This window comes from Spea bombifrons, chromosome 1, assembly GCF_027358695.1.
Source record: "Spea bombifrons isolate aSpeBom1 chromosome 1, aSpeBom1.2.pri, whole genome shotgun sequence".
Lineage (NCBI taxonomy): Eukaryota > Metazoa > Chordata > Amphibia > Anura > Pelobatidae > Spea > Spea bombifrons.
This window is the reverse complement of record NC_071087.1, coordinates 3,624,951-3,640,265: the sequence shown is the minus strand read 5'-3', so window position 1 is coordinate 3,640,265 and position 15,315 is coordinate 3,624,951. Positions and strand designations below refer to the sequence as shown.

At 44.9% G+C, this 15,315-nt stretch overlaps 1 protein-coding gene across 1 annotated transcript; it reads left to right on the top strand.

The window, feature by feature from the left end:
• The first annotated feature begins 155 nt into the window (after positions 1–155).
• ADAM33 (ADAM metallopeptidase domain 33) lies at positions 156–12,489 on the top strand. Its single transcript, XM_053458068.1, has 14 exons — positions 156–572; positions 1,623–1,729; positions 2,013–2,089; positions 4,230–4,308; positions 6,059–6,135; positions 6,440–6,590; positions 8,567–8,620; positions 8,863–8,934; positions 9,095–9,264; positions 9,905–9,989; positions 10,985–11,121; positions 11,716–11,821; positions 12,164–12,209; positions 12,295–12,489. The coding sequence occupies exons 1-14, from the start codon at positions 416–418 to the stop codon at positions 12,447–12,449; spliced, it is 1,473 nt and encodes a 490-aa protein (XP_053314043.1). The 5' UTR covers positions 156–415; the 3' UTR covers positions 12,450–12,489.
• Positions 12,490–15,315: the final 2,826 nt, after the last annotated feature.

The window sequence follows — 15,315 nt, the reverse complement described above, 5'->3', positions numbered from 1 at the left end:
AAAATTACGGAGGGTAAAAAAAAATATAAAAAAAAATGCTCAGCATTTCGCTCAATCCTTGTGGTCTCGTCTTAGACTCAGAAGCCGTATGCCTATCCCACTACTTCCGCTGGCAGGCAGTTCCACTTATCCACCACTCTCTCAGTACGGTAGAATGATTAAAAGCAATGCGGCTTCAGGCACTCACGGGTTACTTGTCTTCAGATCGCTCTGGGAGATTAAGAGCCTTTTGAAGTGCCCTGCTGAGACCCTGTGGGGGTAGTGGCTGCCCAGGGGGGGTTTGCCGGGAGCCAGCTTTAGCTCTGTAGCCACAACCTGCCTGTACTTGCCGCCTCCTCCTCTTCACAGCCATTAAATGCTATGATTGTGAGCGCAGTCCGTCCCCGCACTCTCCTCCGCCGCCTCTCCGGGCGACATGAAGACCTTCCTGCCGTACCTACTCTGCACGGCCACCCACCTGCCGTACCTACTCTGCGCGGCCACCCACCTACCGTACCTACTCTGCACGGCCACCCACCTGCCGTACCTACTCTGCACGGCCACCTTCCTGCGGCTGCATCTCCCGGCACAAGGTACAGCCTCGCACACACCTTGGCAGGGATCGCTCTCACGGCGTTGCGGTCCTGCAGCTCTCGCATTCACACTCTGTACGCACTCTGCACACACTCTGTACACATGACCCAACAGGAGATTTTTCTGTAAATGCGTACAATTTGCTATTTTTAGTATAAAAAAAAAATGCTGACCTCAGGCTTATTGTTTAACTATTTCATTGCCAGTCATCGCTCCGTCCTCTGACTATTTATTATAGGTTTGCTTTTCGCTAATATTATTAATATTATTATTTATTGATTTATGTAGCGCCATCATATTCCGCAGCGCTGTACAATGTATATATATATATATATTCTAAATACCATTATTTACACTTATGCACTGGGAGAGATGGACTAAACGGCATGTAATGCTTCTTTTAGAGAAAATAATGCAGGCGTTGCGAAGGGTTAATACGCTAATAAACCTTGGCTCTGGCACTGAAAGGGTTAAAAAAACCCATAATTTTACGGCAGATCAGACCCCGTTAGAAAGACCCAAACCTTAACCAGTCGCTGGCCTCGTCTTCAGGAGCCGTATGTCTGTCCCATGCATGTTTAATACCCTCACTGTATTACCCTCTACCGCCTCTGCTGGGAGGCTGCTCCATTACATCGATAATGATTTTCTTGGTGTTTTTATGTATAAATAGTATAATTTGGCTCACCGCTGTACTATAAATGAATAATATTTGGGGTTTTGCCGAATTTATTTGGGGTTTCTGCCCCGTGAATGAACGTGGATTAACCCTTTCACGTCTTTTAACGATGCCGAGTTCCGGCCCCTCGTTTTACCGCTTTGTAAATTTAGCAATGATCGGTGGAGTCGGGATGCGCTTCTGCCCGTCGGCGTTGTACTGCGCTGCAGAATATGATGGCGCTATATAAACCAATAAATGATAATTGATGATGACGCTCGGTATAGGGAATCTTATTCTGCAGCCTGCGTGATAAACGGAGCCTTAGATCCGTAGAATTATCTCCACTTTTAGTAAATAGCATGTTTTTGGTGATTTTTTTTTTTTGAAGCCGTTCCCAGCGCAAAATTCCAAGATCCAGACCCGACCCCAAACCATCTCCTCCTCGTGCGGCGGATCCGGAGCGAGCCGGGGGCCGGGGGGAGTCGCGAGCAGCAGGTAAGAGTCATATGAGATCCTCCAAAACCCACGCTTTCACAGCAAAAATCATCCAAAATAATGATTTTCGGAGATTTACGATAGAAATGCATCACAAAATGGGTTAAATAAACGAAATTCAAGGCAAAATGAGAAAGAATCATGAATATAACAGAATTGGGGGCCCCCGCCTCGTCTATATGCTGTGAGACCCCAAACCTCATAAGTCTCGTCTTCAATTTAATTTACCTTTTTAGGTTTAGGGTTTGAATTGTTTGACACTCTCATCTCGCCTTTTACTCAGGGAAAATCCGAGAACGCGATTGAATTTGTCTTACGAATCGGGCAGAGAGATCACCTCCTCACGTTGCGCAAGGCACAGTAAGTACTACAATTAAGCATTGAGGGAGCAACGTTATAAGGGGGTTCAGATCTGTGTAATTATTAAGCATTATTCCGATTGGCTCCAAGAGACCAATCAGAACAGACGATTTTCTTCTGGGTCTCGTTAAAACAGAGCGCAGAATGAGGGCAAAAACAAGAAATTCACGAAGAAAATTCTGTATTTCAGCGTTAATGAAACCCCATAAATCTCACTTAACCCTTTACGCGCCAGATCCCGGGTTCTTGGAACGAGGAGAACCCCGCAGAGGGCGCTTCATTGGTTAATCGTTTCCCATCGCGGTGCTTCCAGCCAAATATACACCATGTGCTGTCCCTTTAAATGGCTGTCAATCACTCTGTAGAGTCTTAAAGATGTTTCTGTATCACTTTTTACCCAAACTTTCATTTATTCCCCCTATTTCAAGGTAAAGTCACGCGCGGAGAGTTTAAATTCCCTTACTGTATTAACCCCTACCACTTCTGCTGGAAGGCTGCTCCACTTATCCACCACCCTGCCAATGGTAAAAGCACGCTGCTCTCTAACATCAGAGGTACAGATGGCATCTTGTAATCTCGCGTGCCCTCGCCTCCAGCCAGTGGTGTTACTCGCAAACATCATTATTTATTGCTTTATATAGTGCTGCCATATTCTGCAGCGCAGTACAGTGGGTATAAAAATAGTGCATCACATCATAGTTTGGACTTACAGATATGGTGGGCCCTGCGCAAAGGAGCTTACAATCTACCATCTGTATGATTAAAACAAAAAAAAAAACTGAAATATTCAGCATCAGGGTAGTAGGTAAATGGAAGAGCCTCCCAGCAGAAATGGTAGAAGCTAATATAGCGAAGGAATGTTTCCTTTTCTTTTTTTATGTTTCTGTAGATCCAAATTGCGATGCTCTACTTGCTATGTCCTGTTTACCCATTGTACTGCGCTGCTGAATATGATGGCGCTATGATAAATAATAATAATAATTGCCCCTTCTTGGGACTCGTGTTGTAAAGCCCCAGCGGTACCGGCGGTTCCCCCCGTGGAATGTTCACTAACTATACACTAACTTAAAAGTTTAAATTTGGGAACATTCACTGCGGAAACATTAACAAAAAAAAGAGGCCCCTGGGGGCCAGCGTGATCCCCGCTCCCCCGCCAGCGAGGGCCGCTTGTTAGGACACGTCGGAAACACGGTCACGTCAAGACGTTTACACGATGTCCCCAGAGTTTACAAGTCAATCCTTTTTAGACGCTTAATATAATCTAATTATATTATATGATGTTATATTATATGATGTTATATTATATTGTATTGTAAACAGGATATGATATGATATATTGTATTATATTACTATTATTATATTATTATATGATATGATATTATATTGTATGGTATTATAGGATAATATTATATTATATACTATATTATATACTATATTATATGATATTATATATTATATGATATTATATGATATATTGTATTATATATGATATTATATTGTATGGTATTATAGGATATTACATTATATGATATTACATTATATGATATTATATTGTATTATATGATATATTGTATTATATATTATATGATATTACGTTATATTGTATGGTATTATAGGATATTATATTATATAGTACTATATTATATATTATATGATATGATATATTATATGATATTATATGATATATTGTTGTATATTATATGATATTATATTGTATTGCATTCTATTATATGATATTATATATTATATTATATAGTACTATATCATATATTATATGATATTAATGATATTATATATTATATTAATATAATATATTATATGATATATTGTATTATATACTGGTATTATTTGATATTATATTATATGATATTATTTGATATTATATTATATGATATTATATTATATTGTATTGTATAATATTATATTATATTGTGTATTATATTATATTATATTGTAATTTACAATATTATATTATATATGATATTATATTGTTTTTGGTTCATTTCTCCAAAATTTTCTCACTTTTACGGTTACTGATCTACGATATACGGAATATTAATAAATGTCATTAAAATACATTTGAAATATTTAAATTTTCTGTTTATTTGAAATATTTATTTTTAGAACGCTTGCTTTCCAGGGATCTGCTGGCGCCGGACTTTACCGCCTTCCACTACCATGAAGATGGGACGTTGGTCTCAGAATCACCGGGGCACCTGGTAGGTACTATGGGCTTCTTATCATAATGTCCCTTTAAATGAAGTAGCAGGCAATACTGTCAGTCACTGATTACAACCAGGGCTGAACTGGCCATGATGGGAAAGGCCTGGCACTTCAAGGCCAGCGGGCGCCTGACGGTGTAGGTGTGGCCAACGTTTGGACATGCGCGGCCGCACGCTAAGGTTTTATGCTCACGTACTGCAATGCGCTCTAAATATGGGGCCCCGGCGTGCCAGCTGGCTATACCTGGGAACTTTGTGGCACCTGCTACCCAGAGCCTCCCTTGTGGGATAGGGGTAGGCGGTCCCGCGGAAGTCAGTGGGCGGTTCCCTCTGATGTTGCTTTTGTTGGGAAGTGGGCGGGAGTGGGGTGCACCGCAATGCCCCTACCGCGACACGGAGTTTCCCTGTAGTGACCCAGAGAAGAGTTCCCCGGCATGCAGATGGCCAGTCTGGGCCTGATCACTAATGTAGAGGGCTGGGTCATACCATTGGAGCACAGAACAGGGGGGAAGGGCTCTCCTTTTGATGGCTTTGACATGCTCCCGAACTTGACACACGCTCTGTCTGCTGGAGGCTGCAAGGAATGCCTGTCAATCATTCCTTTGTAACCTGGTTTATAAGGTCATGGAGGTTACGGGTATGTACCTGCCCCGGGGCAATTACTTGACAGTAGAGCGAGTAGACAGAGACTACTGAGATCACGGATCGCTGCTCATATAAACGCTCCCAGTTTCATCTCGTTCATTCCAGGGTTTAATATCCGCGCATCACGGATGGCCTTGCCATAGATAACATTTGCGTAATAAGGTGCTAAGTTAAGGAGTGGGGGGAGGGTCACCCGGTCTCCGTGATACCGCGCAGCACTATAGGGGAGTGATTTCTACAGAAATCATATGGGAGGATTGGCTGCTGGCACCGAAGTATTGTGGCTGCGGCCGACTCGATCCAAGGCGGCAGATCCCCCAACATCATGGAGGGAACTCTCCGGGGGAGTCTGACCCTCAGCTCTCTCCTTAAAGTTCCGCATATAGATAACGGGGGGATCCAGGCTACCCGGAGCCCTCCCTTTTCAGAATGCTGGTGGGCAGCCCCTCTGACGTTAGTGGGCAATCTGCCGATGTCAGTGGGCGGTACCCCTGGAAGCTGCCCATTTTTGAAAGGAAAGTGGGCAGGGAGTGGTAGGTACCACAATGCCGCCCCCGCGTCACGGCGTTTCTCCGCAGGGACCCAGAGAGTTCCTGGGTATAAATAACTCCAGGGGACACCATCTAATAATGGGGTCCCCGTGAAGATACATCCGTGGCCCACGTGCTCGTGAAATGGAGTCACGGAGGATTTGTTTAACCCGGAGCCGGCCGGGGGGTTTACGATTACGATCTATCTGAGAATGTGACAGCACTGGAACAACGTCTCGCACGGCCCTCGCACGGCCCTCACAAACAGATGGCCTACAGCTCCTAACATTAGAAGCCACCAAATTGTACGGCGTGTCAGTGTCCATTACATACTATACATGCCTTGACACGTAACACGCAATTATCGGCGTCCTCTGCCTCACACGCCGACTAATGAAAGCTTTCGGCCATTTGACAAGATTCCTTCCAATTTAACCCTTTGTTCGTGCGGCTGTGTGCAGTGGGTTTGTCACCCCCTCTCCCCCGGGTCTTGCGCTCCCCTCACTTTGTATTCTGTCGGCCGGCGGGTGGCGGGCTGGGAATGCAGTGTGACTTGTGCCTTCTCCTCTCAGGCTCACTGCTGCTACACGGGGACAGCGGACGGACTCCCAGAATCCTCGGCTTCGCTCTGCGTGTGTCAGGGTCTCAGGTAAATGCAGAACGTCTGTTATTTTATTCATTTCATGACATCACAATTTAGATCCTAAATAACGACACGGCAGCAGGAGCAACAACACCCAGGAGCCTGAGGACTATAGATTTTAACGGGGCCCCTGAGCGTGAGTGGAGGGCCCCGCGGGACACTCTTTGTTAATTGAGTATTCCTCTGTCATCTGAGGTGGAGTCTCAATGCCCCCCAACAGTGTTACTCTGTAATAGCCGGGGGACAGGAAGAGGGGGGCACATGCATATTGGGGGACTCCATTTAATAAATCATTTAACCTCTTCTGCAGCGGTTCTATCCGTCTCGGTGATGAGATTTATACCTCTGAGGGAATCTCGTCCGAATCCGGGGAGTACCTGATGAGCAAACAGCTCCCCCCCTCCACGGAGCCCGTCACCCCGAAACGAGAGCGCCGCTTCCTGCAGGGGCCACACAGACAGGTGAGATATAATCATATATAATACATCCCCCAGTGCTGTATACAGTAATATAACCCCCAGCGCTGTATACACCCCAGCGCTGTATACAGTAATATAACCCCCAGCGCTGTATACAGTAATATAACCCCCAGCGCTGTATACAGTAATATAACCCCCAGCGCTGTATACAGTAATATAACCCCCAGCACTGTATACAGTAATATAACCCCCAGCGCTGTATACAGTAATATAACCCCCAGCGCTGTATACAGTAATATAACCCCCCAGCGCTGTATACAGTAATATAACCCCCCCAGCACTGTATACAGTAATATAACCCCCAGTGCTGTATACAGTAATATAACCCCCCTGCGCTGTATACAGTAATATAACCCCCAGCGCTGTATACAGTAATATAACCCCCAGTGCTGTATACAGTAATATAACCCCCAGCGCTGTATACAGTAATATAACCCCCCAGCACTGTATACAGTAATATAACCCCCAGTGCTGTATACAGTAATATAACCCCCAGCGCTGTATACAGTAATATAACCCCCAGCGCTGTATACAGTAATATAACCCCCAGCGCTGTATACAGTAATATAACCCCCAGCGCTGTATACCGTAATATAACCCCCAGCGCTGTATACAGTAATATAACCCCCAGCGCTGTATACAGTAATATAACCCCCCAGCGCTGTATACAGTAATATAACCCCCAGCGCTGTATACAGTAATAACCCCCAGTGCTGTATACAGTAATACCCCCCCGCGCTGTATACAGTAATAACCCCCAGCGCTGTATACAGTAATATAACCCCCAGCGCTGTATACAGTAATATAACCCCCAGCGCTGTATACAGTAATATAACCCCCTAGCGCTGTATACAGTAATAACCCCCAGCGCTGTATACAGTAATATAACCCCCAGCGCTGTATACAATAATATAACCCCCCAGCACTGTATACAGTAATATAACCCCCAGCACTGTATACAGTAATATAACCACCCAGCGCTGTATACAGTAATATAACCCCAGCGCTGTATACAGTAATATAACCCCCCAGCGCTGTATACAGTAATATAACCCCCCAGCGCTGTATACAGTAATATAACCCCCAGCGCTGTATACAGTAATATAACCCCCCAGCACTGTATACAGTAATATAACCCCCCAGCGCTGTATACAGTAATATAACCCCCAGCGCTGTATACAGTAATATAACCCCCAGCGCTGTATACAGTAATATAACCCCCCAGCGCTGTATACAGTAATATAACCCCCTGCACTGTATACAGTAATAACCCCCAGCGCTGTATACAGTAATATAACCCCCAGCGCTGTATACAGTAATATAACCCCCAGCGCTGTATACAGTATACAGGCCGGTGACCTGTTTTTATCTCCTTTTGCTCTAATAAACTCCCTTTATCTGCAGACTTGGAGCCGCCGTCGCTGTCAGTCATGTGATATTTTATGTGACTTTCCTGGCTCAAACACCACACTGAGCTGATGCTTTATGGCGATGCTAATGAAGTCCGTTCCTCCATAGACTTCCATTAGTCAGAGAGTCTGACTGTGTGATTAGTACTGAGAAATTCTATTCTTTAACCTCAAATCTACTTAGAAAAATATCTGTAACCCCCAAGTTAATGAAATCCCGTTACCGTTACCCGAGACCCCATCCTGACCATTCCAGCAGCAAACCCGGTGGGGTGGGGTCTGAGGGCCATTGACTTCACATGCTTCGAGACCACCGCTGCACCCGGATTATCGCAGAGGGGCAATAACCCCCCTCATCCTCTAGATTTTTAGGGTATCTCGATTTATCCTGTAATTAACCCATTAATCGATGAGCAGTTATAGTGATGCCCAGCTTTATACCTCCGGGGTGTATGTTCGGGGTCCATAATGATATTGAAAAGTTGCCTTGATGATAAAAGAACTGCCCCTCCGTGTAATATGTTTTAACCCTTTGTATGTCCGTGGCAGGCCCGGCAGCAGAGATACAACGTTGAGTTGTTCCTGGTGGCTGATAAGGCAGAGGTAAGCGAGCGAGATTCGTAGAGGGACTCTGGGGCCTTTCTAAGTCTACGTCACCTGTATTCAAGCAGGGATGTTAGCTGTGCAATAGCTGTAAATGATCAGATTACAAGAGAGCAGGATATGGAGGTGAGACCGGGGAAATGAGACTGCGCACTGGTGTGGGGATGCCCCCTAGACAGAGCGTGACTGCTAGGCAAGCAGGGGAGGAATTATCGGTGTAACGGTCATTGATTGTCCTGCAGTTCCAGCGTCACGGAGAAGACTTGGAGAGAACCCGGCACCACCTCATGGCGATGGCTCATCATCTAAACCAGGTACAGCCTCCCCGGCAAAAAAAATTAACCCTTAATTACTGTCCTCCATTTCAATAAAGCCTGTCCCCGGGCTGTCTGATGGGGGGGGCGGTCACAGGATAGCCTATCAGTGACCGATTTCATGTCACATGGGAATTATATATTATATATATTTTTATAGATCTTTTTGAAGATCAACGTTCAGATCTTCCTGGTGGGAACGGAGATCTGGACGCACGAAAACAAAGCGAATGTCTCCGAGAAGGCGTCCTCGACCTTGCTGCAGGTCCTCGAGTGGAGAAGACGAGTCCTACTGCCCAGGAAACATCACGACAACCTGCAGCTCGTAAGGTACGGACCACTAGAGACGGAGTGATGTCTGCGAGGGTCTTCCTTACGGTTCTCCTTAACCGTCTCTGAGAGGAGAAGGCTTTGAGGACCCCTCTACCCGAGCAGCGAGAGGTCTGCCTTCATAGAGGGAACAGTTGGGTTCTCCCAAGGTTCTACACGGAGAACTTTATGGCAATATTATTTATGGTCCGGCGACGCCGTAAGGCTGGGTTGTATGGCCAGTGGCATTAGTAGCCGGGGAGAGGGAGGAGGTTCTGCCACTTTACAGACCTCACCGGGAGTCTTGGGGACAGTTATGGGGGACCCCGTAAGAGGAGAGCTATAAATTGGTTTGCAAGAGAGAAATTATCCTGGAAAGAGAGACATAGAGGGAGTTTTACTTTACTGAGAATGTGGTGGATAAGTGGAAGAGCCTCCCAGCAGAAGTGGTAGAGGGTAATACAGTGTGGGTATTAACCACGCGTGGGATAGACATACGGCTCCTGAATCTAAGACGAGACCAACGACTGATTAAGGTTTGAGTCGTTGCAGCAGGAGGAACGGAATAATCTCTGAGTGAAGATCCGGGGTCCGTTTGTCTTCACTACAAATAACTGTTTTTTTTTCCCAAACGCTCTCAGTTTTGTTTCTTTTCTCCCAGCGGGATGCGTTTTCAGAATCACGCCCTCGGAGAAGCTTTTCTTGGCAAAATGTGCTCGCCGTCTCATAGCGGAGGCGTCATCAAGGTGAACCAATCGTCTTCGTTAATATTCTCACCCCGGGATTACTGGGTCTTTTCTGCGCCATATGGATGGAACGTATCAACAGGGCCACCATCCAAAATCTTGGGGGCCAATACTGACTTAAAGCCCATGCCCCTCCCACCAGCCTGCTCCATGCCCCTCCCATGCTCCACCCATCGCCCTGCCTTCTGATCCACCCATAAGAGCACATTCTCCTCCCACCATCCTGCCTTATGCTCCTACTACTGTTTTCAGCCAATTAGGAGAGCTGAGAGCCCCTCCCCCAGCTGTAACATTATACAGGGGCCGGCTCTCTGATTTATCTATACATTATACAGGGGCTGGTCACTGATTTATCTATACATTATACAGGGGCCGGTCACAGATTTATCTATACATTATACAGGGGCCGGTCACGGATTTATCTATACATTATACAGGGGGCCGGTCACTGATTTATCTATATATTATACAGGGGCCGGTCACTGATTTATCTTTACATTATACAGGGGCCGGTCACTGATTTATCTATACATTATACAGGGGGCCGGTCACTGATTTATCTATATATTATACAGGGGCCGGTCACTGATTTATCTTTACATTATACAGGGGCCCGGTCACTGATTTATCTATACATTATACAGCAGCCGGTCACTGATTTATCTATACATTATACAGGGGCCGGTCACTGATTTATCTATACATTATACAGGGGCCGGTCACTAATTTATCTATACATTATACAGGGGCCGGTCACTGATTTATCTATACATTATACAGGGGCCGGTCACTGATTTATCTATACATTATACAGGGGCCGGTCACTGATTTACGATACATTATAGATCAGGACCCTCTTCTCCTTTTTGTGCCAGTCTGTTATTGGGTGTGATGTTAAATGATTTTTACTGACTCTGATTGTAACTGCGCTACGGCATCTGCTGGCGCTATATAAATACATGTCATGTTTTTTGGGGATATTTTTTACCCTGTAGGACACTGGACTCAGCCCCAGAGAACTGGCCAAGTACGTAGCACACGAGATGGGACACAACCTGGGAATGTATCACGACACGGAGACCTGTTACTGCCCGGCTGCCTCGGGGAAGTGTCTGCTTTCGAGACGCACCGGGTGAGAAGCCATTCCAGCAGCATGGACGCTGCGTGGGGGGGAGGGGGCGTTAAGTCATAAGTTACTTCTCTTGATGATGTCACTGAGGCCAGAAGTGAAAAGCCCATCAATTTCATAACCGCCGGGGAAAAGCAGGGATTTTTACCCGAATATGATTTTTTTCCTTTTTTCAACTGGTAATTAATATTTATGTCTACGTCAAGCTGTTTGTGAATTAACCCTTAGCGTCCTACTTCAGAGTCTCTGAATGCTGTAGCGAATCCTTTCGCAGGATCCGGACTGACTTCCTTCGTCATAGAATAGTTACCGTGCAGCGCCACCAAGTGGACAGTGTGTGTATGACATGTAACAGCTCAATACATATTAAAGACGTCTAAGAAACAGGTTTTTGGTCAATTTTAGTGTATAAGCTCACTGACGAAGAGTTAGAAGTTTTCTTGAGAAAACTTTGCTCTGTGACCCTTGTCCATTAAAAGATTTTGCAGGCTTCTTAAGGTAATAGTGAAGAATTTGTGGCGTCTGTGGCCCCTCAGCATTAGTCAATGACCGCCTTGTTTATGGCAGTGATTAGTATTTACTTACCTCTTTCCTCAGATACAACATGGATGAAGTTTTTAGCGACTGCAGCCATCGCTTCCTCGATAGGTTCCTGGAAGAGAAAGATATCACCTGCCTAAAGGACCGACCGCAAATATACATGGTGAGCGCCACCGGCACGGGACGGCCCTGGCCATTTATAAGACAGCTTCTTGGTCCCTTAACATTTTTGTGTAAATCCCCGGGGGCCCCTTTCCCCCCACCCACCAGCTGCGTGCCTAGCAACCAGTAAACTGTCCCTTTAATTATCTTTAAGCATGTATGAAATCCACCCGGGCTCAGTTGTGAGCCGTGGCCGGTGTAAGCGTGTACACGCGTGTTGGCCCCTCATTAACCCATTGATTAAAACTGGTGTTCTGTGCACTGGGTAAACCATTGTCATTATGGGCCAACTAACTCATTCCTCTCCCCTGCATAATCTTCTCACCATTTGTGACCATTCCAGGACGAACCTATTAAGCAGAGCCACCCAAGCAGAGCTCTTGAAACTGGTGAGTATTTTTCTGGACTTTCATTTATTTTTTTCTACTTTTAGTTACCGTTCTCCTCTCATAAGATGTTCTCCGTCTTCTCCAGTAGGGAAAGTTTCTCTGATCCTCTGCTGTCTCGTCATTCTTCTTCTGGTTTCGATGATCGTGAGAAGCAGACTTTGCCAAAAACAAGGGAAGGAGACGAAGATGGCCTTCAGCCCGGTCCAGACGTTGGACGGACATCAGAGTGCCATCATTTAAACTGTCCCTCACATCTAGATTAAGGTCCAGCTGCCCCTAGGACTAAGGCAGAGCCTGATCAATATGGAAGGATTATGGTTGAACCGGGTGAAGCCGACATACTCATACATGTCCATAGGTGCCGAAGAACAAAACGGTGCCCTATGGATGTTACTAGTCTACCTCAGGGAAATGCTGAACAAGAGTGCGTTTCCCCTGTCCGTTTGTAGCAGGAGCGGCCCTTTCCTAACAGTAGAGGCTCCTTTATCCAAGTCAGAACTATTTCCCCCACCGAAAAAATGTTTCAGAACAGCCGCATGTAGCTGGGTGTGATAGGAATGATGTGTGGTAGGTGTGAGGGTGTGAGTTATGATGTGTAGTGGCTCAGTGTGATGGGAAGTGAGTTATGATGTGTGAACGAGAAGGAAGGGATGAAAGAAGGTGCGTGTCAGTGGGACAGACATATCGTAATCGGTGTTTAGAGTGTTTGTTCCGCGGAGCACTATCAGGGATCTCATTCATATCATGTTAACGCTATGTCTGTCTTTACATTTTTTGATCTACTGCCAGAGACCAATAAGCGGATTCCGGAGATTTCCCGCTCTCTCCAATCATGTGTTTTACCCGTCATTCTCATCAACGTCTCTCATTGGAAATCGGCTAAAATAACACGTATGATCCCGCTGTGGAGTTCCATGAATAAAAGTCCTCGTATAATCTGCATCTGTGTGATTCTTATATGTCGCGAGTCACCTGTGTTTAAGAAGACCTTCTCTCCCAGTGCCCACACCCCACTGACATCTTCTCTCCCAGTGCCCTTACTCCACTGACATCTTCTCCCCCAGTGCCCATACTCCACTGACACCCCCGAAAGCCCATATCCCACTGACATCTTCTCCCCCAGTGCCCATGCCCCCCCCACCTGTACATTTCTGCCTCCCCTACCATCTATACCTGTGTGTCCCCTCACTCCCCATGGTCCATACATATATTCCACTGGAGTCCATCCCTCTGCCATCTCCACCCTGTGCCGTTGCGCGAGGTAATGCAGGTGAAGTAAGAAAGCTAGGAACGGAGGTCTAGGGACCCCCCCCCATTCTTGTGTCTGGTGCAAAAGAAACATAGAAAGACAGAAAGTGACGGCAGATAAGAACCATTCGCTTCATCCAGTCTGCCCGACCTCTGAATACTTTCCTTAGTCCCTGGCCTTATCTTACATACAGCTTAGACGTATGCCTATCCCATGCTTGCTTAAATGTCTTCACTGTATTAACATCTACCACTTCTGCTGGAAGGCTATTCCATGCATCCACTACCCTTTCAGCAAAGTAATATTTTCTGACGTTACCATTAAACTTTTGCCCCTCTAGTTTATGGTTGTGTCCTCTTGTTGTGGTAGTATTTCTCCTTTTAAATAATCTCCCTTCCTTTACCTTGTTGATTCCCTTTAAGTATTTAAATGTTTCTATCATATCCCCCCTGTCCCGTCTTTTTTCCAGGCTATATAGGTTAAGATCCTTTAACCTGTCCTGGTAAGGTTTATTTTGTAATCCATAAACCATTTTAGTAGCCCTTCTCTGCACTTTCTCCAACATATCTATATCCTTCTGGAGATCCGGTCTCCAGTGCTGTACACAATACTCCAAGTGAGGTCTCAGCGGTCCTCTGTACAGCGGCATGAGCACTTCCCTCTTCCTACTGCTAATACCTCTCCCTATACAACCAAGCATTCTGCTAGCATTACCTGCTGCTCTACTGCATTGTCTGCCTACCTTTAAATCCTCAGAAATAATTACCCCTAAATCCCTTTCCTCGCACGTGGAGGTTAGGACCGTATCAGATATTCTGATTATTATTATTATTATATTACGCCCCAGATGCATTACTTTGCATTTATCCGCTTTAAACGACGGCTGCCGCGGCGCTGGCCGTTTCTCCCGTTTGCCGGAATCGTTTGCCATTTGGCTTCTCCAGGGATGAAGGATAAATCTTCTCACAACAGTCAGGAGCCCGGGAGCCGGCAGCGATAAAGAAAAGCTTTCCCGAGTTTCCCGCCCTTTCTCAGGTCCGGAAAAGAGGGGAAAACGTTTGAAAGCCGGTCTTTTAAGTATTACGTAAAGCCGATAAAAAAAGCTATCACTGCGTACTGCAATATTCTGCGATTTTACCATTTTATTTATAAATATTACTTATTAGTTCCAGTTTTGGGTTCGCAACAACATCTCACTCCTATGCGATGGCCCCCATGACGATAATATCAGATGCGAATTTACATAGGTGCCCCCCCCACGGGAGCTGATCGGACTGACCCCCCAAAGACAACAGAGAATGAAATAGTCAGGTGTATCGGCACCTATGACATGACATTTCTATAGTATTTTTTATTTATTTATTAGGAACACAATTTATTATTTCATTTATTTCATATTATTTTGCTGGCAAAACACCCAGAATTATTTATTCATTTAAACAAATAAGCTTCTCGTTACTTCATTACTAATTAGGAATACTTCAATTTTATATTTCATTTATTCAAACAAAACACACAGAATTTTTTATTAATTAATACAATTCCATGTTTCATTAATTAATGAACGAATTAATTATTAATCAGTAATAAATGCATTTATATTACATTTATTTGATATAATTTTACTGGAAAAAGACAGAATTAATACAATTACATGTTTCATAAATTACTAATTAGAAGGACATGAGTTTTATAGTTCATTTATTTTACATAATTTAGCCCCCAAATCACTGAATTCTGTATTAATTTAAACAAGTAGCTTTTATCATTTATCATTAATTGGGAATACCGTATTGCCTCGGATATAGGCCGCCCCGGTATATAGGCCGCACCCTAAAAGTTTGGTGCTTTTTTAAA